Consider the following 27,770-nt stretch of genomic DNA (forward strand, 5'->3'; position numbering starts at 1 on the left):
CCTCTGGGTGTCATGCTTGTGGCTTTCAGTCTCGATATGCCTCATGAGACTTGTAGTTTTTCAACAGCCGGAGGTCCGCTAATTGCATATCCCTGCTTTACACCAACATTAATACCTTAAGCGGTTAACGCCCGCCGCATGTACATATACGTCCACAGAATGGCTCGTACAGGCAGATGGGCGTACATGTATGTCCCCTCCTTTCCGCGGGTCGGGGGTCCGATCGGGACCCCCCCCGGTACATGCGGCGGGCGCTAATCCGCGGGGAGCGATCCGGGACGACTGCGCGGCTATTCGTTAATAGCCGCCCCGTCGCGATCGCTCCCCGGAGCTGAAGAACGGAGAGAGCCGTATGTAAACACGGCTTCCCCGTGCTTCACTGTGGCGGCTGCATCGATCGAGTGATCCCTTTTATAGGGAGACTCGATCGATGACGTCAGTCCTCCAGCCACACCCCCCATCAGTTGTAAACACACACTAGGTGAACACTAATTCCTACAGCGCCCCCTCTGGTTAACTCCCAAACGGCAACTGTCATTTTCACAATAAACAATGCAATTTAAATGCATTTTTTGCTGTGAAAATGACAATGGTCCCAAAAATGTGTCAAAATTGTCCGAAGTGTCCACCATAATGTCGCAGTCACGAAAAAAAAACGCTGATCGCCGCCATTAGTAGTAAAAAATAAATAAATAATAAAACTATCCCCTATTTTGTAAACGCTATAAATTTTTTCGCAAACCAATCGATAAACGCTTATTGCGATTTTTTTTACCAGAAATAGGTAGAAGAATACGTATCGGCCTAAACTGAGGAAAAAAATAATTTTTATATATGTTTTTGGGGGATATTTATTACAGCAAAAAGTAAAAAATATTTTTCAAAATGGTTGCTCTATTTTTGTTTATAGCGCAAAAAATAAAAACCGCAGAGGTGATCAAATACCACCAAAAGAAAGCTCTATTTGTGGGGAAAAAAGGACGCCCATTTTGTTTGGGAGACACGTCGCACGACCGCGCAATTGTCAGTTAAAGCGACGCAGTGCCGAATCGCAAAACCTGGCCTGGGCATTTAGCTGCAAAATGGTCCGGGGCTTAAGTGGTTAAGATAACAATAACAGCAAAATAAACCTACAGGTTCATTGCTATCTTTCCACTTTCCTCAATTACTGCATAAACAGACTGATTTTACTGTTGTGGGTTTACTAACACTTTTTAGCTTCAGATTTTGTAAATTGACTTTAAAGTTCAACAGAGCACCATATGTGCTGAGTTCTTGCAGGAGGAGAAGTAAAAAAATAATTGGCTCGGTAATATAAAAAAAAAGGTCATCCTCATAAGCTGTGACCTTGTGGTGCTAACCCTGGGCAGATAAGCCAAAGATGTCTGGGGTTTTACAGATATGATTTTAGAAGGGTTCAAATGAAGATTGGGGGCAATAAATGACAGCCCTGTCTAGTCTCGTTGTGAATAGTGAAGGGAGCGGAATCACTGCCAATATAAGGCATTAAAGTGCTTGTAAACCCTCACATATACCCAGTGAGGTGACTGGCCTCAGGTGATACACAGAGATGAAACAAATCCTCCTACATGAGTTGTGCCTGTTTATCTGCAGCCTTCTCTTCTCTACATCCATTCAAAGTGCTGAATTTATAAAGCTTGTCTGGGAGTTCAGAAAAAAGTGGACGGAGAGCTGAAATCACGCACTGCAGAGCTCAGTGAGGAGAGCTCTGAGAGCTGATTGAGAGGAAGAGACACCCCCCCTCCACATAGCTCACAGGAATAGGTCTGAGGCTGTCAATTAGCTGTAGTTCCCTCCTCTGTCACCTTTTTTCTCTTGGTGTCAGGAAAACTTGTCCTAAGTGACTCATGCTGATAGCTGAGGAAAGAAGCAGCAGACAGAAATTACACTTAAGCCTCGTACACATGATCGGATTTTTCTGCAGACAAAGCGTCTGACTTTTGTCCGAAGGGCGTTGGCCATGAACTTGTCTTGCATACAAACGGCACACAATTGTTGGCCAACAAACACGAATGTAGTGACGTACTACGTGAAATTTCAGCTCTTGAGCGCCACCCTTTGGGCACCTTCTGCTAATGTCGTGTTTGGTGAGCATTGATTCAGAGCATGCATGTTTGGACTTTGGACTTTTGTCTGATGGACTTGTGTACACACAATCAGAAAATCTGACAACAGACCGTTGTCCATGGAACATTTATAAGCCTGCCATCCAACATTTGTCGGCAGAAAGTCTGACAACAATTGTCTGATGGAGCATACAAACGCTTGGATTTTTGGCCAACATTCGCGTTGGAAAGTCTGATCATGTGTATGAGGCTTTAGTGCTCTTAATTGAGACAAGTACACCCTATAGAGCCATATGTTTTGTTCATATTTCATGTCTGTGGTTTACAACCACTTTAATCCAATTAAACATGGGTTCGGGAACCCCCTATATGGGCTAAGGTACAATGCATGAAAGTCCAGTTGACCCTATCAAAGGCTTTTTCTGTGTCCATAGATAACAGTAGCATAGGAGTGAATACATTTCTGGCTTTGGAGGCCAATGCATTTTATGTGTTGTACCATACAACACTCATAATTTTACTCATTTATATTTTGAATTAGAACTGTTAAATTCTTTACATGAATATGAGATTTGCATGCCAACCACAATCTTTATTTACTTTCACCAGAACAATCGCAGAGTCCAAAAAAAAGCACGAAGAGAAGCAGCTAAAAGCACAGCAACTGAGGGAGAAGCTAAGGGAAGAGAAGGCACTGAAGCTTCAGAAATTACTGGAAAGGGTGAGTTATGATTTTGGAGCCAGAAATACTACATACCAAGTAAAAAAAATTGCCTAGAAAATACAATCACTTGCCACTTTATTAGGTACACCGTGCTAGTACTGGGTTTGACCCCCCTTTTGCCTTCACACGTGCCTTAAAGCGGAGGTCCACACAAAATCATAAGTTAATCCTATCCTCTTCAGTTCATTGCATAGATGTTCAAATGACCCCAAAATTTTTTTTTTGCACTGTAATCACCTTATAATAGCAGTTTATTGTGATACTTCCTGTCTACAGGGCCAGATTAAGAACATCATGGGCCTGGTGCTGAGGATTTTGGTGGGGCCTTTTAGGCTGCATTCACACCTCCGCGACAAGTAACGCCGCGTATGCGGCGTATTTTGCCGCGAATAGTGTAACTTTTTTTTTACAAATCCTTCCTATTGCTTTGTATGGCCGAACGCCAATGCCGCCTGAAAAAAAGGGTCCGGGACTTTTTTTCATGCCGCAGGTGTACGGCGTCTATGAGATGTGAACCATCTCATAGACAGCAATGGGAATTCTCCCCTCCAGCGACACGAGCGGCCGGCGTCGGGCGTTTTGTCGCGGAGGTGTGAATGGGGTGTAATAAATAATAAATAAATGCGTGGGAATGACATGAACGCAGCCCAGCCAAGGCAAGTGACCAAAGGCACAGAACCCAGAAGGAAGACCGGGTGAAGATGGAAGTGTCCAGGCCCCGCCTGATTCATCGCAGCACTGGAGGGCTCAGTCTGAAAATTGAAGTGTACACTAATGTGCTAATATGCTGTGCATACTTGTACGTTGTGGCATAACCTACCCCATGGCCTCTAAAAAGTAGTAATGTCAGGAAAGTTTACTACCGCTTTATTATCACAGGATCCCAGGAGCCTCTCATGGGGCCCCCTACTGACCCGGTGGCCCTTGGGCAGTGCCTAAGTGCACAGTTGCCAACATTTAAAAAATATTTTCAGGGCCACTTTTTTATATAAGTGCTATATTTAGAGTAGCTGAGATCCCCGATGTTCCTCTATACATCATAGTAGTAATCACAAAATTAAATGAGTACTAATAATGGGGCAGAACAAATATGAGAACTGAGATTTCCTTTAGTTGAACTAACAAAAGTGTGTCCATTCTAGAGCTGGTAACATTGAGGATATTCAGTATAATTTTAAAGAACTGTTTTTGTGGGTAAGCGACATAGGGGAGGAGTATGGATGGTATATAAGTGGGAAGTATGTGCAGGTGAGGGAGAGGAATGTGGAGGGTCTAACAGTGGGCACTATGTACAGGAGAGGAGTACAAAGGGTACGGCAAAAAGCACTATGTACAGGAGAGGAGTGTGAAGGGTATGACAATGGGCAGTATGTACAGGAAGAGCGAGGGGGTATGACAGAGGGTAGTACGCACCAGAGAGAAGTGTGGAGGGTATGATGGGGCAGTATGTACAGGAGAGGAGTGTGGAGGGTCTAACAGTGGGCACTATGTACAGGAGAGGAGTACAAAGGGTACGGAAAAAAGCACTATGTACAGGAGAGGAGTGTGTAGTGCTGCCAGCTAAAGTTAGCAACACTGATCATTGTACTCACTGGCAGAACACAATAACACTGCAGGAGTGATTCCCCCATCCACAGGTCAGCAGGTGAGAGGGTGTGTGGGGACAGGCTGGGGAGAGATACTAGTCAGTGGCTGGGTAGGCACTGGTAGTATCAGAGCCAGATACACACAGGTTACATACGCCACGATCGTTAGAGCGAGAACAATAATTCTAGTACTAGACCTCCTCTGTAACTCTAAACATGTAACCTAAAAAAATGTAAAGCATCGCTTAGGATACCAAAAAAAATTGTGCTAACTTAACTAACTAACTGTTTTTTTAATGAATGAAACATTTTTTTCAAAAAAAACATGTTTGAAAAATTGCTGCGCAAATACCGTGCTAGAGCTGCACAATTAATCGTTAAAAAAAATTGTGATCTCGATTCAACCCCCCTGACGATCTTCAATGCAGAGTTTGATGATTCTTTCATATAACAAGTGGAGATACTTTCAGCTGTCAAAAGAAAATATCTGGGCAGTCTGGCAAGTTTTTAACAGGAAACATTGTAACTGACGCTTCCTTCTTAGATCAAAGGGATACACTTCTGTGTGTAAAGAACAAATCTGGGCAGTCTGCAAAGTTTGTAAACAAAATGAAACATTGTAACTAACTAACATTGTAACTAAATTTAACCACTTAAAGTCCAACACTTGTTTCTTAAGTTAGAAAGCAATATTATTTGCTAGAAAATTACTTGTAACTGCCAAACATTATATATATTGTAGCAGAGACTCTAGGGAATACAATGGCTATTGCTGCAATATGTTATGTCACACTGCATTTTCCCACTTCAATGAATAATAAAAACCATAAAAACAAAACAGTGAAGTTAGCCCTTTTTTTTTTGTTTTGTTTTAATGTGAAAGATGATGTTACGCCGCAACAATCGTGAGAGAATCGTGATCTATCTTCTAAGCAAAAAAAATGCAATTCTCATTTTAGCCAGAATCATGCAGCTCTGTACCCTGCAACATAAAAAGTGCAAAGACCACCATAGAGTAATTTTCTAGCAAAAAACAAATGATGATTTTTACATGTAGTAGAGAAGTGTCAGAATTGGCCTGGGTGGCAAGGGGTTAATTACCATGAGTAATATACAAATAATTATTATAAGCACTGTGATCCTATCAGTCTGCTGCAGTGTGTCAGCTTGTATTTATACTGGCCGCTCTGAATGTAGCTTCTGACAGGCTGTGCAAGCAGGCCCGTATCTCCGGAACCATAAATGATAGCTGTCCCATATTTTAACCAGTTGTGGGGTAGGTCTTCCCATGCCTACCCCCAAATGTGGGGTTTCTGTGACCTCTGGTCATCGAGCTACAACCCCCCAAATTCGATCTTAGAAAAAAAAAATCTTAAAAAATTTTTTTTTTTTTTTTTTTTTGGCAAATGGGCCTATCTTGAGAAAGGGGCCTGGAGCTGCAGCTCCATCAGCCCCATTGTTAATCCGGCCCTGCCTGTCTATCACTCCCGCGGGAGAAGGCGTGTATACAGTTTTTCCCCCGGCACTGCACTGTCTCCTGGGAGCTTAGGGCCAGATTCACAGAAGAGATATGACGGCGTATCTCTGATACACCGTCGTATCTCTCAGAGTATCTATGCGACTGATTCATAGAATCAGTTCCGCATAAATAGCCCTAAGATCCGACAGGTGTAATTGACTTACACCGTCGGATCTTAGCATGCAGTACCTCGGCCGCCGCTGGGTGGAGTTTGCGTCGTTTTCCAGCGTCGGGTATACAAATTAGCAGTTACGGCGATCCACGAAGGTTTTCGCGTTCGTTACGTCGGCGCAAGTCTTAGTTTCCCTTTGCAAAGTTAGGTGTGCTATTAACATGGTGTAAAATTACTCCACCATGTTAAAGTATGGCCGTCGTTCCCGCGTCGATTTTGATTTTTTTTTTTTCGGCGTAAGTACGTTACGCACGTCGCGATTCACAAACACGTAGCGCCGCCGTAATTTCGCGCAAAGCACATCGGGAAAATTGCAAACGGAGCATGCGCAGAACGTCCGGCGCCGGAGCGCGCCTAATTTAAATGGTACACGCCCCATTTGAATTGGGCGGGCTTGCGCCGGACGTGTTTACGATACACCGCCGCAAGTTTACAGGTAAGTGCTTTGTGGATCAGGCACTAACACTGAAAACTTGCGGCGGTGTAACGTAAACGGGTTACGTTGTGCCGCCGCAATTGTATCTGAATCTGGCCCTCAGTGCCAGGCTTCCCAAGAGTCAGTGCGGAATGCCGGCCTACGAAATCTCGAGAGCTCTAGAAACTAGAATTGGCGCTTGATGCCGTGAAGCTTTCCACGTACTGAGCTTTGCTTTGTTATCTTTTTTTTTGTTGTATTAGTTTGGTTGCCATCACAATGGGGCGGGAACTTCCGACGACCCTGCCTGTTGTGATGGCAACCCGGAAGTTTACGCCGTTGCTCACCGTAAACACTGATCATGCACGGGAACGAATGCACAGAATGCATGGAAACTCTGCATTCACCGCATCCGGGAAATCAATGCTTGTGGGCTTTACATGCCCACAAGCACAATGGAAACGGCCAGCATCACATTTTATAACTTCTTCTTACAAACGAAAACGGACAGCAGCTGATTTAAAACACCCAAACAGTGAGTATTATTTTATTAATGGGAAAGTGTCTGACTTAAAAAAAAAATGAATGTTCGCCGGACCTCCGCTTTAATTCTTCATTGCATAAATTCAACAAGGTTTTGGAAATGTTCAGTTAGTTGCTGCAGATTTGTCGGCTGCACATCCATGATGCAAATCTCCCATTCCACCACATCCCAAAGGTGCTGTATTGGATTGAGATCTGGTGACTGTGGATGCCATTGGAGTACAGTGACCTCATTGTCATGTTCAAGAAACCAGTGGTGAGATGATTTGAGCTTTGTGACATGGTGTATTATCCTGCTGGAAGGAGCCATCAGAAGATGGGTACACTGTAGTCATAAAGGGATGGACATGGTCAGCAACAATACTCAGGTAGGCCATGGTGATTAAATGATGCTCAATTGGTACTAAGGTGCCCAAAGTGTGCCACGAAAATATCCCCCACCACCACCAGCCTGGAACGTTGATATAAGGCAGGACGGATCCATACTTTCATGTTGTTTACTCCAAATTCTGACCCTACCATCTGAATGTCGCAGCTGAAATTGAAACTCATCAGACCAGGCAACTATCCAATTTTCTATTGTCCAATTTTGGTGAGCCTGTGGGAATTGTACCCTCAGTTTCTGCATACCTTGGTTGTAACGAGCGGTTATTTGAGTTACTGTTGCCTTTCTATCATCTCAAATCAGTCTGCACATTCTCCTCTGATCTCTGACATCAACCAGGAATTTTCATCCACACAACTGCCGCACAACTTTCATCCTCACTGGATATTTTCTCCTTTTCTGACCATTCTCTGTAAACTTTAGAAATGGTTCTGCGTGAAAATTTCAGTAGATCAGCAGTTTTTGAAATACTCCGACCAGCCCGTCTGGCACAAACAACCATGCCACGTTCAAAGTCACTTAAATCCCCTTTATTTCTCATTCTGATGCTCAGTTTGAACTTCACCACTTCTAGATGAATAAATGCATTGAGTTGCTGCCATGTGATTGCTGCCAGTTTGTGTTCCCAAGCAATTGAACAGGTGTACCTAATACAGTGGCCGGTGAGTGTATATTGCTTTGATCTGTAAAAGATCATCGGCCGTAACTAGGGTTGTCCCGATACCACTTTTTTAGGACTGAGTACAAGTACCGATACTTTTTTTCAAGTACTCGCCGATACTGAATACCGATACTTTTTTTTAAATGTGTCCCCAAATGCAGCCATGTCCCCCCACAGATGCAGCCATGTCCCCCCATATATGCAGCCATGTCCCCCCCATATGCAGCCATGTCACCCCATATGCAGCCATGTCCCCCCATATCCAGCCATGTCCCCCCCCATATCCAGCCATGTCCCCCCCATATCCAGCCATGTCCCCCCCCCCATATCCAGCCATGTCCCCCCCCCCATATGCAGCCATGTCCCCCCCATATGCAGCCATGTCCCCCCCCCCCATATGCAGCCATGTCCCCCCCCCATATCCAGCCATGTCTCCCCCATATGCAGCCATGTCCCCCCCATATCCAGCCATGTCCGCCCATATGCAGCTATGTCCCCCCCATATGCAGCCATGTCCCTCCAATATGCAGCCATGTCCCCCCTATATGCAGTTATGTCCCCCCCATATGCAGCCATGTCCCCCCCCCCCCCATATCCAGCCATGCCCCCCCCCATATATGCAGCCATGTCCCCCTTACCTACATGCTGCCGCCGCCACTTGGTTAATACGGGCGGGGAACATTACAGCTTTCATTTGAATAGCTGTAGTCTTTCGCGCCGCGCTGCGTATAGACACTCCCCCTTGCTCGGGATTGGACAGTTCACCCGAGCAAGGGGGAGTGTCTATACGTGGCGCGGCGGGAAACACTACAGCTATTCAAATGAAAGCTGTAATGTTCCCTGCCCGTATTAACCAAGTGGCGGCGGCAGCGGGGATGCGGCGTTGGCGGCGGGGGGGGGGGAGAAGTATTCTATTTAGGTATCGGGGGCATTTGCGGGAGTACAAGTACTCCCGCAAATACTCGGAATCGATACCGATACTAGTATCGGTATCGGGACAACCCTAGCCGTAACCATACTACTAGAACTGTTATATTTGGAAGTTGCTGTTAACTGTTAAGTTCCATACAATAGATATTTCAGTAAAAATGTTGTAAAGAAATTTCCAGAATTGCCCAAAAAATATCAGAATAAGGGTGCCATTACATAGCCTTGCAACGTAACTATCCTGGGATTTCCTTATAGCAGTTGAGTTATTATAGGCTGTAGGGGTTGAAGGGTGCAGTAACTTTGGAGCTTTATTACACACACAAGAAATCAGCATTTTAGGAATACTGTCTCACTATTCTTCCCTTTCTCCCCAACACCTCTTTAGCTAGCTTGTCTAATCTTCATCTATCAAGTTATATACCCAGTTTATTGGACAATTTATAGATTGGTATATAACACGAGCCACCAATGATATTTTTTGGACTTGTATGATTAGAATATAATTGTTCTACAGACCTAACAATGCTTCATGATGGCGATTTTACAAATTGTGGCATGCAGAAAAAGCAGGGCAAGTATTTCGGATTTGTGACACTGTCCATTTTGTTTGGGTTGTTGTCCTTGGGGTGAACTTTTTCTGGCAAAGGAAGTGCCTTGGTATCTTCATAGATGGCTTTATGTTACAGGAGAAGGAAGTGAGAAAGTGGAAAGAGGAATTACTCGAACAGAGGCGCAAAATGATGGATGAGAAGCTGCTCCATGCAGAATTTCAGAGGGAGGTTCAGTTACAAGCCATTGTGAAGAAGGCACAAGAAGAGGAAGCTAAGGTTTGTATGTACATGCACACAGAACTAGAAAAATGCACATATCTGTATGTAAGTATAAAGGGATAAAATGTGCGTCTCAGAATGTAAAAGCTGAGCCATAGCTATTTAAGCATTATTGTGCTTTGCATAATAGTTCACCTAATTTTTTACATTGATGTACAGTACAGACCAAAAGTTTGGACACACCTTTATTTTCATGACTATGAAAATTGTAGATTCACACTGAAGGCATCAAAACTATGAATTAACACATGTGGAATTATACATAACAAAAAAGTGTGAAACAACTGAAAATATATTTCATATTCTAGGTTCTTCAAAGTAGCCACCTTTTGCTTTGATTACTGCTTGGCACACTCTTGGCATTCTCTTGATGAGCTTCAAGAGGTAGTCACCTGGCGCAGCACCCCATCACTCTCCTTCTTGGTCAAATAGCCCTTACACAGCCTGGAGGTGTGTTTGGGGTCAATGTCCTGTTGAAAAATAAATGATGGTCCAACTAAACGCAAACTGGATGGAATAGCATGCCGCTGCAAGATGCTGTGGTAGCCATGCTGGTTCAGTATGCCTTCAATTTTGATTAAATCCCCAACAGTGTCACCAGCAAAGCACCCCCACACCATCACACCTCCTCCTCCATGCTTCACAGTGGGAACCAGGCATGTAGAGTCCATCCGTTCACCTTTTCTGCGTCACACAAAGACACAGGGGTTGGAACCAAAGATCTCAAGTTTAGACTCATCAGACCAGAGCACAGATTTCCACTGGTCTAATGTCCATTCCTTGTGTTCTTTAGCCCAAACAAGTCTCTTGTGCTTGTTGCCTTTCTTTAGCAGTGGTTTCCTAGCAGATATTCTACCATGAAGGCCTGATTCACACAGTCTCCTCTTAACAGTTCTAGAGATGTGTCTGCTGCAAAAGGTGGAAGAACCTAGAATATGAAATATATTTTCAGTTGTTTCACACTTTTTTGTTATGTATAATTCCACATGTGTTACTTCATAGTTTTGATGCCTTCAGTGTGAATCTACAATTTTCATAGTCATGAAAATAAAGAAAACTCTTTGAATGAGAAGGTGTGTCCAAACTTTTGGTCTGAACTGTACAAAATCCTGATTCCTTCCTGCAGAATGACTGACTGGAGCTAATTTATATAGTGCAAATTTCCTTGTTTCACAGGGCAAGGTCTAATTTTCCAGCGCAGATGATTTTGGGCATAATAGACATTTTTTTTTATAAATAATCATCATTTCTAGATTGTAAGCTCTAACGAGCAGGGCCCTCTGATCATTCCTGTATTAAATTGTACTGTAACTATAATGTCTTCCCTGATGTTGTAAAGCGCTGCGTAAACTGTTGGCGCTATATAAATCCTGTATAATAATAATAATAATAATCATCTAATATATATATATATATATATATATATATATATATATATATATATATATAAACATGTAAATATATAAAAGTGTAGCTTTCAAACACTGGACTGAATTTTTATCATGTTGCAGGTAAATGAGATTGCATTCATCAACACCTTAGAAGCTCAAAACAAGCGCCATGATGTATTGGCCAAGCTGAAGGAGTATGAGCAAAGGCTCAATGAGTTGCAGGAGGAAAGACAGCGACGACAAGAGGAGAAACAAGCACGGGATGAAGCTGTTCAGGTATTAACTTTGTACTGGTGGAATAAAATCTTTTCTTATTTAAAGGGGTTGTAAAGTTTTGTTTTTTATTTTCTAAATGGGTTCCATTAAGCTAGTGCATTGTTGGTTCACGTACCTTTTTTTTCGATTTCCATTTCTAAATGTTTTTTTCTTTTGTCTGAATTTCTCACATCCTGTTCCTCCTCAGTAAGCTTGCCCCCACCATCCGAGCCGTTCTGGCTGGGGGTTAGTCAGCATGCTCCGCCCCCTCCCTTGGGACTACATCCCTGCGGGGAGATGCTGTGAACACCCGCAGGGATGTAGTCCAAAGGGAGGGTGCAAGCACGCTGACTAACCCCCAGTCAGAACGGCTCAGATGATGGGGGCAAGCTTACTGAGGAGGAACAGGAAGTGAGAAATTCAGACAAAGAAAAAAAACATTTAGAAGGGAAATCGAAGGAAAGGTTAAGTGAACCAACAATGCACTAGCTTAAAGGAACCTATTTAGAAAATTAAAAAACAAACCTTTACAACCCCTTTAACATGCATTTTACCATTACTTTAAAGGGAAATGGTCCCCTGAGCATTTGGATACACAGCAGTTCACTAGTTTTAGAAAGTTGCCTGTCATTTTAGAGGATAATATGTAGTACTAAATAAATGTGTCCATGACATATTCAATAAATAACAGTCTTGGCCACTGTGTTGCAGCTCAGTTTCAGGGTCTTGGCAATCTTCTTATAGCCTGGCCAGTGATGGCGAACCTTGGCACCCCAGATGTTTTGGAACTACATTTTTCATGATGCTCCACTACACTGCAGAGTGCATGAGCATCATGGGAAATGAAGTTCCAAAACATCCGGGGTGCCAAGGTTCGCCATCACTGGCCTAGGCCATCTTTATGTAGAGTGTTCTTTGCCATGAGGTGCCATGTTGAACTTCCAGTGACCAGTATGAGAGAGTGAGAGCAATAACACCCTAATTTAACACACCTGCTCCCCATTCACACCTGAAACCTTGTTACACTAACGAGTCACGTGACAGGGAGGGAAAATGGCTATTTGCGCCCAATTTGGACATTTTCACTTAGGGGTGTACTCACTTTTGTTGCCAGCAGTTTAGACATTAATGGCTGTGTGTTGAGTTATTTTGAGGGGACAGCAAATTGACTCTGTTATACAAGCTGTACACTCACTACTTTACATTGTAGCAAAGTGTCATTTCTTCAGTGTTGTCACATGAAAATATATAATAAAATATTTACAAAAATGTGAGGGGTGTACTCACTTTTGTGACATACTGTATGTATAGAAGACAAAAAAGGAGCATATAAGAGAAGTCAATTTTTAGAGTTTAAATATCTTTTAATAAAGTCCCCTGAGAATTTAATGGCACTATACTTGAGTAAGTGTTCAGGTAATAATTACAGGTGTGTTACTTTCATGCTATGTGTAGGAACGCAAAAGAGTGCTGGAAGCAGAACGCCAGGCCCGCGTTGAGGAGTTGCTGATGAAGAGAAAGGAGCAGGAAGCCCGTATAGAAATGCAGAGACAAGAAAAAGAGCGTGCAAGGGAGGATGCAGCTCGGGAGAGAGCTAGGTATGTAGCTACATCATATACTGTAGGCACTGGCATGCCACTAACTTGTAAATATGTAAAGTAAAAGTCTCGTTTAGTGCACCCCCCCCTCTGATGTACAAATGTTTTATGCAATTCATGCTTACTAGCGTTGGAAGCATTTCTAAGAGAATAATGATTGGTGGTGCATATTTTTAAAGTCTCCTGGAAGTTGTTGCTCATATGATGACTGTAAGGCCTATAAAAGTGTGTGGTGAAATATTGACTGGCTTTGGTAAGAACTTGGGGCCAGATTCACAGAAGAGATACGACGGCATATCTCCTGATACACGATTGTCGTATCTATGCGGCTGATTCATAGAATCAGTCACACATAGATAGCCCTAAGATCCGACAGGTGTAGCTGTGTTACACCGTCGGATCTTAGGCTGCAATTCTAGGCCAGCCGCTAGGTGGCGATTCCATTGCTGTCGGTATAGAATATGCAAATGACTAGTTACGCCGATTCACGAACGTCCGATTTGCCCGTCGATCTAAATTTACGTCGTTTCCGTAGAGATGCGTCGCGTAAAACTAAGGGTGCCCTCTAGGTGGTGTAACCCATGTTAAGTATGGTCGTCGTTCCCGCGTCGAAATTTTAAATTTCACGTCGTTTGCGTAAGTCGTCCGTGAATGGCGCTGGACGCCATTTACGTTAACGTCGAAACCAATGACGTCCTTGCGACGTCATTTAGCGCAATGCACGTCGGGTAATTTGACGGACGGAGCATGCGCAGTACGTTCGGCACGGGAACGCGCCTAATTTAAATGGTGCCCGCCCCATTTGAATTAGGCGGGCTTGCGCCGAGCGGATTTACGTTACACCCCTGCAAGGTAAGAGCTTTGTGAACCAGGCACTTACGCTGTAAGCCTGCGGCGGTGTAACGTAAATGGGATACGTTACGCCGCCGCAACATAACGTAATTGTACCTGAATCTGGCCCTTGGAACCCCCCCTGGTTCACATGCATTTTTATTTGGATTAAAGTAACCATTTAAAAACACAAACCCCAGATCTTTGTATGTAAAATGTGATGTCTTACAGGCATTAATATAAAAATTTGTTAATTGTTTTGAAAAGCCATATATCTCTTCCCTGAGTGTAAATAATTTATAAGTTATAGAAAATTGTTGTATTTTTCTGTTGATGGGTCCAGTGTGATTACCTATGGCTAGGCGTGTTTGAGCTTAAAGCGGAGGTCCGCCAATTTTTTTATTTTTTTTAAAGTAAGCAGCTACAAATACTGCAGCTGCTGACTTTTAAAATAAGGACACTTGCCTGTCCTGGGCGCCCCGCGATGTCGGCACCCAAAGCCGATCTATCACATGGCTCTCGTGTGCTGCCACTGCCATATTCTGTAAGGGAATCAGGAAGTGAAGCCTTGCGGCTTCACTTCCTGGTTCCCTATTGCGCATGCGCAACTCACGCTGCACTATCCCACTGGTCCCTGCTGTCTTCTGGGACCTGTGTGTCTCCCAGAACCAGAAGACAGCGGGGGGATGAAGGAAATGGCGTAGATACCCGTGGGTGGTTTGGGTATCTATGCCCGAAAGTGGGAGCAAATACCTGTATTACACCGGTATCTCCCCCCCCCCCTGAAAGGTGCCAAATGTGACACTGGAGGGGGGGAGGGTTCCGAAAAGCGGAACTTACATTTTTGGGTGGAACGCTGCTATAAATAAATTTCATTTAGAGCTTTTAATACTTTTTTTCTGTGTCATTCCATTTTATTGCACATAATTTATTTTCTGAACTTATTATTTTTTTTTTGTATGTATGGATTATCCACTTTAAATTGGAAAGTTTTTGATAAAGAATTGGGTGATACATTGGCGTCCATGCCTTACTTATCTGGTACATATAGGGTAAATGCAGTTATTGTGTGTTTATATAAATTCTTTGAAATCTCTCGTTCTGCAACTTCTGCAGCAAAAATAAGAAGACAATTCCAGAAGCCAAAATCTAACAACAGGGACACAAACAACAATAAAAACGTCATGCATTAACCATTTAAGGACCTTAGGTGTTTTTCAGATTTGGTGTTTGCAAGACTAAAACAGTTTTTTTTGCTAGAAAATTACTTTCAACCCCCAAACATTATATATTTTTTTTCTAACACCCTAGAGAATAAAATGGCGGTCATTGCAATACTTTTTGTCACACCGTATTTGCTCAGCGGTCTTACAAGCGCACTTTTTTTTGGAAAAAATTCACTTTTTTTAATAAAAAAAGAAGACAACAATAAATTTGGCCCAATTTTGTTACGCCGAGTAAAATGATACCCAACATGTCACGCTTAAAAATTGCGCCCGCTCGTGGCATGGCGTCAAACTTTTACCCTTAAAAATCTCTATAGGCGACGTTTAAAAAATTCTATAGGTTGCATCTTTTGAGCTACAGAGTAGGTCTGGGGCTAGAATTATTGCACTTGCTCTAACGATCGCGGTGATACCTCACTTGGGTTTGAACACCGTTTTCATATGCGGGCGCTACTCACGTATGCGTTCTCTTCTGCGCGCGAGCTCGTCGGGACGGGCGCTTTAAATAAAAAACATTTTTGTTTTCTTATTTATTTGTATTTATTTTATTATTTTTTACACTGAAAAAAATAATAATAATAATTTGATCACTTTTATTCCTATTACAAGGAATGTAAACATCCCTTGTAATAGAAAAAAGCATGACAGGTCCTCTTAATATGAGATCTGGGGTCAAAAAGACCTCATATCTCATATTTAGACTTAGATGCAAAAAAATAAAATGGAAATGTTGTCATTTGAAAAAAGGACATTTAAAAAATCTGCCTTTAAGATGCATGGGCGGGACTGACGTTTTGACGTCACTTCCGCCCTGCTAGGCTATGGGGATGGGTGGGGGCCATCTTGCCCTCACTCGCATCCCCACACAGCAGGCTGAAGGACCCGATCGCCTCCGCCGCTACCGACGGCTCCGGTAAGCGGTGGGAGGGGGGGCCCCACCGACGATAATGGCGATCTCGCAGCGAATCTACCATGGAGACTGCCGTTATCGCTTAAAGGACCGCTCATGCTAAATATGGATACCTCGGTTGTGGCAGCAGCTGCTGCCGTTACTGAGATATCCATCTTTAAATACAGGATGTATATATATTTGAGCAGGTCCTTAAGTGGTTAAAAGACAGTTGGGAGAGAAAGAAAACAGAAGAATCCCTACCTAGAAAACTGTTTAATGTAGGACTTTATAGATCCCACACCAAAGAATTTTAAAATTAGAATTAAAACATTCCATAAAAGTAATTTAAAAATTGTCTCAAGGGGACAGAACAACAAAGATAAGTGGGTGTAAACTACTGTGTTCTGCATGTTGCAGGTTATTGCACAGAGATGATATTTCAGTGATACAGCTAGAAAGAGCACAGGACCTAGAAGCTAGCGATGATCACTGTAGTGGCGGTGTCTACTACAGTGATTTCCAGTGCCCATGTGGATTGGCCAGGTATGGCACATGCATACTTACATAGGTCCAAGCTGCACCAATGTAACTGTACAAAAATATGCATGTCTAAACTTCCGCTTTAGTTCCTGTTTCAGATCACACCATTAAATAGGACAGGAAGGGAAATCTTCCAACAGGATCACAGACAGCAAAAAAAAAAAAAAAAAACGATCAAAGGTCTTTGTGACACCAATCACTTCCCCAGGGGTGACACAGACAGTAATGACGCTGACATTTAGACAGTTTGTCCCAAAAGAGCAGTTTTAAAGCGCCCTGTTTCCTTTGAAATAACTGAAGCCTAAGCACCCATGTGAACTAGGAAGCTTCATGCTTACCTCTCCTGTGAGCGGTGTTAACACTTTCCTTTTTTTTTTGAAGAGCTGTAAGTGCCACTGCTATCTGAGACTTCTGGGTGTGTTGAATAGCCTGTCCCGTGCCAACCTCCTCCCTCTCCTATAGTTATTTAGGGTTCAATGAGAGGAACTACAGTGTCCAGCAGAGAATGTACTAATCCAGCACCAACCAGAGATCTTCAAGAAAGTGATATTTAAAGCGGATTTCCGGCCACAATTTCACTTTTTAAATATAAATACCCCTGTAATACACAAGCTTAATGTATTCTGGTAAAGTTAGTCTGTAAACTAAGGTCCGTTTTGTTAGGTTGTTACAGCATTTAGACACTTTATAAAATAGAAAATGACTGGGGCCATCTTAAGTGTGGGCATCATGAAGCCAGACTGTATGACTTCCTGGATTTCAGCCTTGCAGATCTCGCACATGCTCAGTGCTGCACAAGCAGTGTCAGATCAGGTTTCAGCACCTGTGCTGTCCAAGTAACATGATTCTTTGAGACTGGGGAATGCACAGACTCCTGGAAAGTTACACCCACTACATTCCCAGGAGTCTGTGCGGTGTAGGTTAGGAAGCATTAAGCACCTAGGTGCAGGAAGTGGGAAGATTAACTATTCTGCCTAGCAACAACACTTTGAAGGCATCTAAAAAAAAATTTTTTTTCGTAAAGGACTAATGACATTTTTTTAAAACTACTGATGTAATGTTATATTTATGGGTGGAACTCCACTTTAAACACACTTTCTGCCGGGGAGGTAAGTATAAAGCTATTTCTTTGACAGGGTTCTTTTGGCTTTCATCTTTTTTTTTATGACAATGAGGCCACTTAAGGTAGACTTTCACTTCAAAACAGTCTTAATAGCTCCTGTGACTCACCAGTGAATGTAAAGTGTACATAAATATATTTCTAAGTAACTGTCTTCCAGCTTGCAGAATGCTAGCAAGAAACTCATAAATAATACAATATACCTCTAAGTAGTGGTCTTTTTTTTTTTACCTGCTACTAGCATTGAGGACCAGTAAGATGACACTGTAATATAAAGGGAAACTTCCAGTACTTCATCTCACCGGTTCCATAGTCCTTAGCTCATCAAATTGTTTTTCTATTCTGCAATCCAGTTTTCTATTTATTATATTTTTATTGCAATTAAGTTTTATGTACATGGGGCCAGATTCACGTAGATGAGCGGCGGCGTAACGTATCGTAGATACGTTACACCGCCGCAATTTTTCATCGCAAGTGCCTGATTCACCAAGCACTTGCGATGAAAACTACGCCGGCGGCCTCCGGCGCAAGGCGGGCCAATTCAAATGGGCGTGTGCCATTTAAATTAGGCACGCTCCCGCGCCGGACCTACCGCGCATGCTCTGTTTCCAAACTCCCGCCGTGCTTTGCGCGAAGTGACGTCATTTTTTCGAACAACGACGCACGTAGCGTAATTCCGTATTCCCGGACGGCTTACGCAAACGACGTTATTTTTTAAATTTCGACGCGGGAACGACGGCCATACTTTATACAGCAATACGATTGCTGTGTAAAGTTAAGGCACCAAAAAAAAACGACTAACTTTGCGACGGGAAACTAGACTAGCGGCGACGTAGCGAACGCGAAAAACCGTGGATCGCCGTAACTCCTAATTTGCATACCCGACGCTGGTTTACGACGCAAACTCCCCCCAGCGGCGGCCGCGGTATTGCATCTTAAGATCCGACAGTGTAAAACAATTACACCTGTCGGATCTTATGGCTATCTATGCGTAACTGATTCTATGAATCAGTCGCATAGATAGAAACAGAGATACGACGGCGTATCAGGAGATACGCCGTCGTATCTGCTTTGTGAATGTGGCCCATTGGTCTTTAAAAAAATCTTGACGTAATGTTATCTATCTATCTATCTATCTATCTATCTATCTATCTATCTATCTATCTATCTATCTGTCTATTATATATAGAGATATAGATCTATATCTATCTATATACATATACACATTGGGAAAAATTATAATTTGATTCCCTGCAGATTTTGTAAGTTTGCCCATTTACAAAGAAATGAAGAGTCTATAATTTTTATCTCAGGTGTATTTTAAATGATAGAGACAGAATATCAACCAACAATCCAGAAAAAAATTATAAAACAAATGTTATAAATTAAGTTGCAGTTCAGTGAATAAAATAAATATTTGATTCCCGACCAACCAACACTAATTCTGGCTCTAGTATCTGCTCATGTGGTACACAGATTTGTTCTGTCAATTTAAGAAGCCCTCAGTCTGGAGCTCCATGTAAGATTTTGCCTCATGAGGTAAGGATAAACATGAGAAAAGTGAAGGATCAGCCCAGAACTACACAGGAGGAACTTGTGAATGATCTCAAGGCAGTTGGGACCACAGTCACCAACCAAAACCTAACACAATAGGCTCAGTGGATTGAAATCCTGTAGCACCTGCAAGGTCTCCCTCCTCAAGAAGGCACATGTACATGCCCATCTGAAGTTTGCCAATTAACATCTAAATGATTCAGAGAAGGATTGGGAGAAAGTGCTGTGGTCAGGTAAAACCAAAATTTAGCTCTTTGGCATTAACTCGACTCGCTGTGTTTGGAGGAAGAAAAATGCTGACTATGACCCTAAGAGAACACCATCCCTACAGTCAAGCACGGAGGTGGAAACTTTATGCTTTGGGGCGGTTTATATGCTAATAGTACAGGCCGACTTTGCCACAGTGAGGGGCCAATAAACGGGGCCATGTATTGATGAGAACCTTCTTCCCTCAGCCAGAACACTGAAGATGGGTCGTCGATGGGTCTTCCAGCATGACAATGACCCAAAACATACTGCCAAGGCAACAAAGGAGTGGCTCAAGAAGAAGCACATTAAGTTCATGAAGTGGCCTAATCAGTCTCCAGACCTAAATCCTATAGAAAATTTATGGAGGGAGCTGAAACTTTGATTTGCCAAGCGACAGCCAAGAAACCTTAAGGATTTAGAGAAGATCTGTAAAGAAGAGTGGACCAAAATTTCTTTCTCAGTTTAGGCCGATATGTATTCTCCTACATATTTTTGGTAAAAAAAAATCGCAATAAGCGTATATTCATTGGTTTGCGCAAAAGTTATAGTGTCTACGAAATAGGGGATAGTTTTATGGAAATTTTATTAATAATATATTTTCTTTTACTTGTAATGGCGGCGATCTGTGATTTTTATCGTGACTGCGACATTATGGCGGACACATCGGAAACTTTTGATGCTATTTGACCATTGTCATTTATAAAGCAATCAGTGCTATAAAAATGCACCGTTAATGTGTAAATGACATTGGCAGGGAAGGGGATAACCAGTAGGGGGTCCTAGGTGTGTCCTAGGGAGTGATTCCAACTGTGTGGGGGCTGGGCTACCAGTGACCCGACATATCACTGCTCCCGATGACAGGGAGCAGTAGATCAGTGTCATGTCACAAGGCAGAACAGGGAAATGCCCTGGTTACACAGGCATCCCCTTGTTCTGCGGCTCCGTGACAGGATGGCGGGACACCGGTGGACATCAAGCCCGCGGGCACGGTCACAGAGCTTGCGGCAGGAAATTCAAAGCGACGTATGGGTATGTTGCCTTGCCTAGTCAAGCTATTTTGCCGACGTATAAGTGTGTGAAGCGGTCGGCAAGTGGTTAATACTTTTTCCCTGTGTCATTCCATTTTATTGCACATAACTTAATTTCTGAACTTATTTGTTTTGGTTTCTTTGTATGTATAGATTGCATGGGTTGTTACCGACATGTGGTGAAAATTTCATGTCAATAGCACCTTTAGAGCCGGTTCACACAGGGGCAGCACGACTTTGGGGGCGACTCGGCAAGGCAATCTCAAGACAACTTGAGAGGCGACTTGCAAAATGACTTCTGTATTGAAGTCAATGCAGGTCACCCCCAAAGCCGTACAATAACCTTTTTCTAAGTTGGAGCGACTTGCGTCACTCCTATTAGAACGGTTCTATTGAATAGAGCGGAGAGCGACTTGTTAGGCGGCTGAGTCGTCTGACGAGTCGCCCCAGTGTGAACCGGCTCTCATAAATATATTTATCTAGAAAAATGGTGACCTGTTCAATACTTATTTTACTCACTGTGGCCCGGATTCTCGTACGAGTTACGCCGGCGTATCTCCAGATACGCCGTTGTAACTCTGAGTCCGAGCCGTCGTATCTATGCGCCTGATTCTTACTGAGTCTCTTACGCCGTCGGATCTTAACTGCATATTTACACTGGCCGCTAGGGGCGTGTACACTGATTTACGCCTAGAAATATGTAAATCAGCTAGATACGCCAATTCACGAACGTACGCCCGGCCGACGCAGTACAGATACGCCGTTTACGTTAGGCTTTTCCCAGCGTAAACTTACCCCTGCTATATGAGGCGTACCAATGTTAAGTATGGACGTCGTTCCCGCGTCGAATTTAGAAAATTTTACGTTGTTTGCGAATAGGGCTGGGCTTCATTTACATTCACGTCGAAAGCATTGGCTCCTTGAGGGTTAATTTGGAGCATGCACACTGGGATACTTTCACGGACGGCGCATGCGCCGTTTCGTAAAAAGCGTCATTTACATGGGGTCACATAAAATTTACATAACACACGCCCACATCTACCACATTTGAATTAGGCGGGCTTACGCCGGCCTATTTACGCTACGCCGCCGCAACTTTGGTTTGAGAATACGGCACTTGCCTGTCAAAGTTGCGGAGGCGTAACGTAAATAGAATATGTTACGCCCGCACAAGGATACGCGGTTCTACGTGAATCCGGGCCTGTGTGTGTATATATATATGTGTGTGTGTATATATATATATATATATATATGTGTGTGTTTATGTGTGTGTATATATATATATATATATATAGATATATATCCAGATCCATGAATTGATGATCAGTATTACTTGTTAATTACAGGGACAGAGAAGAAAGGTTGGCTGCCCTGACAGCAGCACAGCAAGAGGCAGTGGAGGAGCTACAAAAGAAAATCCAGCTCAAGGTTGGTATGAGTCTCAGAAACTACAAGCACCGTGGGCAGATATGTTGTCTGCTACTGCAAGCCAAAATAATGATTTGGCTTCGATGGAGTTAACGTAAGCTACCTATGTTTTCTATTTAGTCAGAAATTAAGGCCCGAGGACTTTTCGTATTTATTATATGGGAGGAACCTTTGAAAACATTCCCTTACCTAATTTCATAGCGTAGAAAGCAAGATATTGGGAACAGATAAGCTGCATCCAGCCCACCTAGTTTGCGAAGGAAGGACAGGACATATCATTTAGTACACTGGAGTCTTGAAGCTTTTATTCGGAGCCCCTCCCATAATGATCCCCATGCCTCAGGCCAGTCTTTCCCTCTCTAGATGTTATCTGTGTGTGTCTGTGCACAGAGCGCTCTCCAGCAGACTCCTGTGTTACTGCTTCACCGCATCCTGGCTTTAGAATCAATTAGCATTGTTAGACTGCAGATTACCGCATGACCTCTCAAGTACTACTCACTTTTCAGAACTACAAGCCCCCTTTATGCCATCAGAAGAGATTTCTGGTTGTGATTAGGGGGATTGGGGTACTGTGGAGGCAGTCTGTCTGTTTGGAAGCTTGGACACACAACTGTTGTGACAACAGGGCTGGTACAGAACTCGGGCAATTCTACTTCCAGCACCTGACTGCTATGGCTTCAACCCATTTCACTTTTAGTGTGCAAAGTTTGTACAGACCACATGGTTACTCGTATCTAATCCCGCATACAGACGGTCGTTTTTTGTGATGAAAAAAAACGACGTTTTAAAAAACTTTTTTTAAAGTGTATTTTGTGCGTGTACTCGAGAGAGGAGCCGGACTGCAGGAGTTGGGAGTAGGCAGGCCTCCCCCAGAGGCAATCTGCCACCTTTCTCTATGCCCCGGATGGCAATGGCGGGTGTGTGAGGGGGTCCTCCCACACAGCCCGCCCTACCTGCTCCGCTTTGAAGCCCAACGGGGTAGAGGGACTCCCTATAAGGGAGTGAGAGGATTAGCCCGCTCAACCAGCCCCGTTAGTCCTTCGCCTCTCTTTTTAGAGACCGCGTGGTCAAAGTGCGTGCATGTTAACCCAATTTCGAGTGCGTGTAAGTGTGGTGGTTTTTGTGGGAGGGGGGGTGGGCGTACTAAGCGCAGGCTTACCTCGCATAGCACACCCACCGGGAGCCGGGCTGAGACCACCAAACTCAATTCACATGTAGCCGAGACCGGGATCCGAACCCCTAGCTGCAGAGGTGAATGGCTTGTCAGCGCAGTGCCAATCGCGTTGAGCCACCGCAGCTCCACCAAAAAAAAAAAACTTCATTTAAAATGATCGTGTGTGGGCAAAACGTCGTTTTATGTCTTCAAAAAAAAAAAAAAAAAAAATTCGAACATGCTTGAATTTTTTGTGTCGTTTTTCAAAACGTCGTTTTTTGTTTCACAGAAATTGACCGTGTGTAGCAAAAAATGACGTTTAAAACGACGTTTTTAAACCCGCGCATGCCCAGAAGCTAATTATGAAGCGAGCTTTAATGGAAAAAAGTGGTGAACGTAACCTCGCTTTGCTAGAGCATTGTGAAAAAACGAGGGTGTGTAGGCAACTTTGTTTTTGAAAATGAAGTTTCAAAAACGTTGTTTTATTTCATGATTTAAAACGTAGTTTTTTTTCATCACAAAAAACGACCGTCTGTACGCGGCATTAAGGTATAGCAGTGTATTTAACACTTTCTCTGGAGTTTGTAATTCTGACACATTCAAGTGTATTTTCATTTTTCACTACCCAATTTAGTCTTAAGTATGGGCTTTAAAAAAAAAAACACATACAGTGAGGGTAAAAAAGTATTTGATCCCCTGCTGATTTTGTACATTTGCCCACTGACAAAGAAATGATCAGTCTATAATTTTAATGTTAGGTTTATTTTAACAGTGAGAGATAGAATAACAACAGAAAATCCATAAAAACGCATTTAAGAAAAGTTATAAATTGATTTGCATTGTAATGACTGAAATAAGTATTTGATCCCTTCGCAAAACATGACTTAGTACTTGGTGGTAAAACTTTTGTTGGCAGAGTTAACAGGGGTCAAGTCCTGGGGAAAAAAGTGTGGGAACTCCCACCCAAGATCCACTCCCCCACCAAAAAAATAAATAAATGATATGCTCATATGCATAATTACTAAACCGCATGTTTTTTTTTCCATCCACTGTACCTTAGTAATCCTTTATGTTACTGGCCGCTTCCTGTATATGGATTCATCAGGGAGTGTGTGGGTATTCCATCACTTCCTCGATGCCACAATGTCTCCTGGGAGCTTTTGTCATTGTTCCCAGGAGACATTGCGGAGGTCTGCCGCGAGTTATCGCGGGATTTAGAAAGAACATACTTAAAGACATTAGAGATATTGCGACATCGAGGAAGTGACGGAATACCTGCACACTACCCGATGAATCCATATACAGGAAGCAGCCAGTAACATAAAGGATTACCAAGGTTCGCCTGCCCCTGACAGTGACTCGAGCTGGGCATCGCCGCTTAGTGAAGGATTGGCTCGGCTGCTCTAGTCCTGCAAATGGAACTGAGTTCCTGCTGTGAAAAAAGTGCAGGAACTACGTGCCCACGCGTTCCCGCAGGACTTGAGCCCTGGTTAAGATGTTTCTTGTAGTTGGCCACCAGGTCTGCACACCTCTCACTGCATCAAAGGGACGATGAAAATGTTATAAGTACACCCTGAAATATACTTTGCCAATTTAAGTACATTTTTACTTTGTACAGCAGTATAGAATTATACATGCATATGCACTTACAGTTTTCTCTTTGTCCCTCTGCAAAAGGGGCATGATAGTCAGAATGGTCACTGCTGATTCAAATGCCTGGCCACGCCTAGTCCTACCCAATTTAATTGTGCATTCTAATGCCAGCGTGGTCATTATAGGGCCTGCTGTATGACAGCCAGGCAATAAGCTGGTTTGTCCCATACAAAATGCAGTAAACATCGAAGGCTAGAAACTTTTTGTTGCTAGACCGCTTGATTGATTGAGTAGCGATTGTATGACAGCTGTTCGCACATTTGAACCAGTCAGTCCACACATGATCCAAATAAACGAATAAGAAGACATATAAACAATGGCCTAGATTCACGTACGGCCGTTCTACGTTGCGCCGGCGTAGCGTATCGTATTTACGCTACGCCGCTGCAACTTAGAGAGGCAAGTGCTGTATTCACAAAGCACTTGCGTTCTAAGTTACGGCGGCGTAGCATAAATGGGCCGGTGTAAGCGTGCGTAATTCAAAGTAGGCTGGTAGGGGGCGTGTTGTATTTAAATGAGGCTTGACCCCATGTAGATGCATGGCCAAACGAACGGCGCATGCGCGCACATGCTTAGTATCACGTCGTATTTACGCCCAAAGATACGTCGTCTCAATGCCTGTGACGTGAACGGAACTTACGCATAGCCGTGTTCGCGTACGACTTGCGCAAACGACGTAAAAAGATACGCTTGTTCCGACGTCCATACTTTGCATGGGCTGTGCCACCTAGAGACCAGCTTTATCTTTACGCCGGCGTATGTCTTACGTAAACGGCGTAACTAATTGCGGCGGGCGTACGTACGTTCGTGAATCGGCGTATCTTGCTCATTTACATATTCAACGCGGAAATCAAGGAAGCGCCACCTAGCGGCCAGCGTAATTATTGCAACCCAAGATACGATGGCGTAGGAGACTTACGCCGCTCGTATCTTGGCCAAATCTATGCGTAACTGATTCTATGAATCAGGCGCATAGATACGACGGCGGCCATTCGGAGTTGCGACAGCGTATCTGGAGATACGCCGTCGTAAGTCTTTGTGAATCTGGGCCAATGTGCTTATTATCTGACCCCTGCTACTCATCTGAGGACAGACTGGCTGGTAAAGTAACCTACCTCACCTCAAAACATACCTACCGCTAGTAAAGTACTCTTCCCTACATGTAAATGAAATAATATTCCTTTGGGGGGGTCATGCTATCACTCATTAGATGACGTCTTATATTGAAATTGGCGGTGACAGGACCAAAGACACCTGGAAAAAAAGGTAAGTATATTGATCTTTTTTTTTTTTTTTAAAGGGCCAGGGATGTTCCAATGGAGAAAGAAGGAAACTGGGGTGAGGGGCAATTTCTAGGCCCAGAATTGGATGTTAACACAAATCTACTGAACAATTAGCACCTTTTGAGTAATGTAATGGGGTGATGTTGCCTGGATTGTTGGGACTCCTTGCCCCAAAGAAATATGTGTAAACTGAGATAATTCACAATAATATAGCTTTTATATGCAGCTCCTCACTGCATGTAAGTCGCCACTTCATACAAAAAAAGTCAACCAGTTGACAGTTGATCATTTTATTCTAGGAGATCACTGGGCAGGATATCAGCCTTTTGTTGGAAAATGCTTCTTCTCGTTTCACTTTAATATTCTGATAATCTCTTGAACCCTTTTGCTTATTTTAACAATTTTTTTTTTTTTTACATAAATAATTAGCATGGTCAGACTTTAAGCCCTGGTTCACACCTGTGCGGCTTTGGAATTGCGCTAAATCAGTGAAATTTCAAAGCTGCAGATCAGTGCGATTTGTACCTCCGATTTCTTTTTGGCTTGCGGCTTTGTTTAACAGCAGTTTATGCAAATCGGAAAAAAGTAGTGCGGGAACCTTTTTCAAAGTCACTGCAACATTGGTAGTGGATCTCTAGGCCTGATGCTGAAGACTAATGTCCTTCATTTGCCGGTAGCCAAGGTCTTATGAATAATGCTTCTGGCCAATAGGGGATCCCAAGATCACACTAGTGAGTTTCTGTGCCATTTTACATCTGAATTAGACAAATGACAATCAGAATGGAAGGTAAGACCCCCTTCACACGGAAAGATCAACTCATGTAAGGGAGCATCATCCCAATGTATAATGAAAAATAGAAAAAAACCTCCTGAAGGCGGGATTTTCAACAAAAATTAAAGCGGAGTTCCGGCCACAATTTCACTTTTTAAATATAAATACCCCTGTAATACACAAGCTTAATGTATTCTAGTAAAGTTAGTCTGTAAACTAAGGTCCGTTTTGTTAGGTTGTTACAGCATTTAGACACTTTATAAAATATAAATTGACTGGGGCCATCTTAAGTGTGGGCATCATGAAGCCAGACTGTATGACTTCCTGGATTTCAGCCTTGCACATGCTCAGTGCTGCACAAGCACTTTCAGATCAGGTTTCAGCACCTGTGCTGTCCAAGTCACATGATTCTTTGAGACTGGGGAGTGCACAGACTCCTGTAAAGTTACACCCACTACATTCCGAGGAGTCTGTGCGGTGTAGGTTAGGAAGCATTAAGCACCTAGGTGCAGGAAGTGGGAAGATTAACTATTCTGCCTAGCAACAACACTTTGAAGGCATCTAAAAAAAAAAAAAAATTCGTAAAGGACTAATGACATTTTTTTAAAACTACTGATGTAATGTTATATTTATGGGTGGAACTCCACTTTAAGTATAATTTATTACAAAGTATAAATACAAATTGAAAATATCATGATGTACAGGATAAAAATATGAATGAATATCAAAATAGAGATGTAACAATGATACTGTCCGTCATCGAGTACACGTCACCAGACCAATTGATGACAAGTATAAGCGGATACCCCGACGCGTTTCAAATATAGAACATTCTTCTTCAGGAATATTAAAGTATCAAATCTTTAATGAATCAAAATACAAATTGATATTAAGCATCTGAAAACCAAGCGATCACATTCCCACATCCTTAAAATGTTAACAAAA

General features: G+C 42.9%; 1 protein-coding gene across 4 annotated transcripts in view; it reads left to right on the plus strand.

Moving 5' to 3' along the window:
- Positions 1 to 27,770, plus strand: part of SCAPER (S-phase cyclin A associated protein in the ER) — a 394,094-nt gene that overhangs the window by 128,506 nt on the left and 237,818 nt on the right. For all 4 annotated transcript variants that reach the window (XM_040343114.1, XM_040343118.1, XM_040343116.1 and 1 more), the window contains exons 13-17: positions 2,697 to 2,808; positions 9,709 to 9,849; positions 11,364 to 11,519; positions 12,954 to 13,096; positions 21,883 to 21,964. In XM_040343114.1, coding sequence (XP_040199048.1) covers positions 2,697 to 2,808; positions 9,709 to 9,849; positions 11,364 to 11,519; positions 12,954 to 13,096; positions 21,883 to 21,964 — 634 coding nt within the window. The remainder of the gene's footprint in view (positions 1 to 2,696; positions 2,809 to 9,708; positions 9,850 to 11,363; positions 11,520 to 12,953; positions 13,097 to 21,882; positions 21,965 to 27,770) is intronic.

The sequence above is a fragment of the Rana temporaria genome, chromosome 3 (genome assembly GCF_905171775.1).
Source record: "Rana temporaria chromosome 3, aRanTem1.1, whole genome shotgun sequence".
In the NCBI taxonomy this organism is placed as follows: domain Eukaryota; kingdom Metazoa; phylum Chordata; class Amphibia; order Anura; family Ranidae; genus Rana; species Rana temporaria.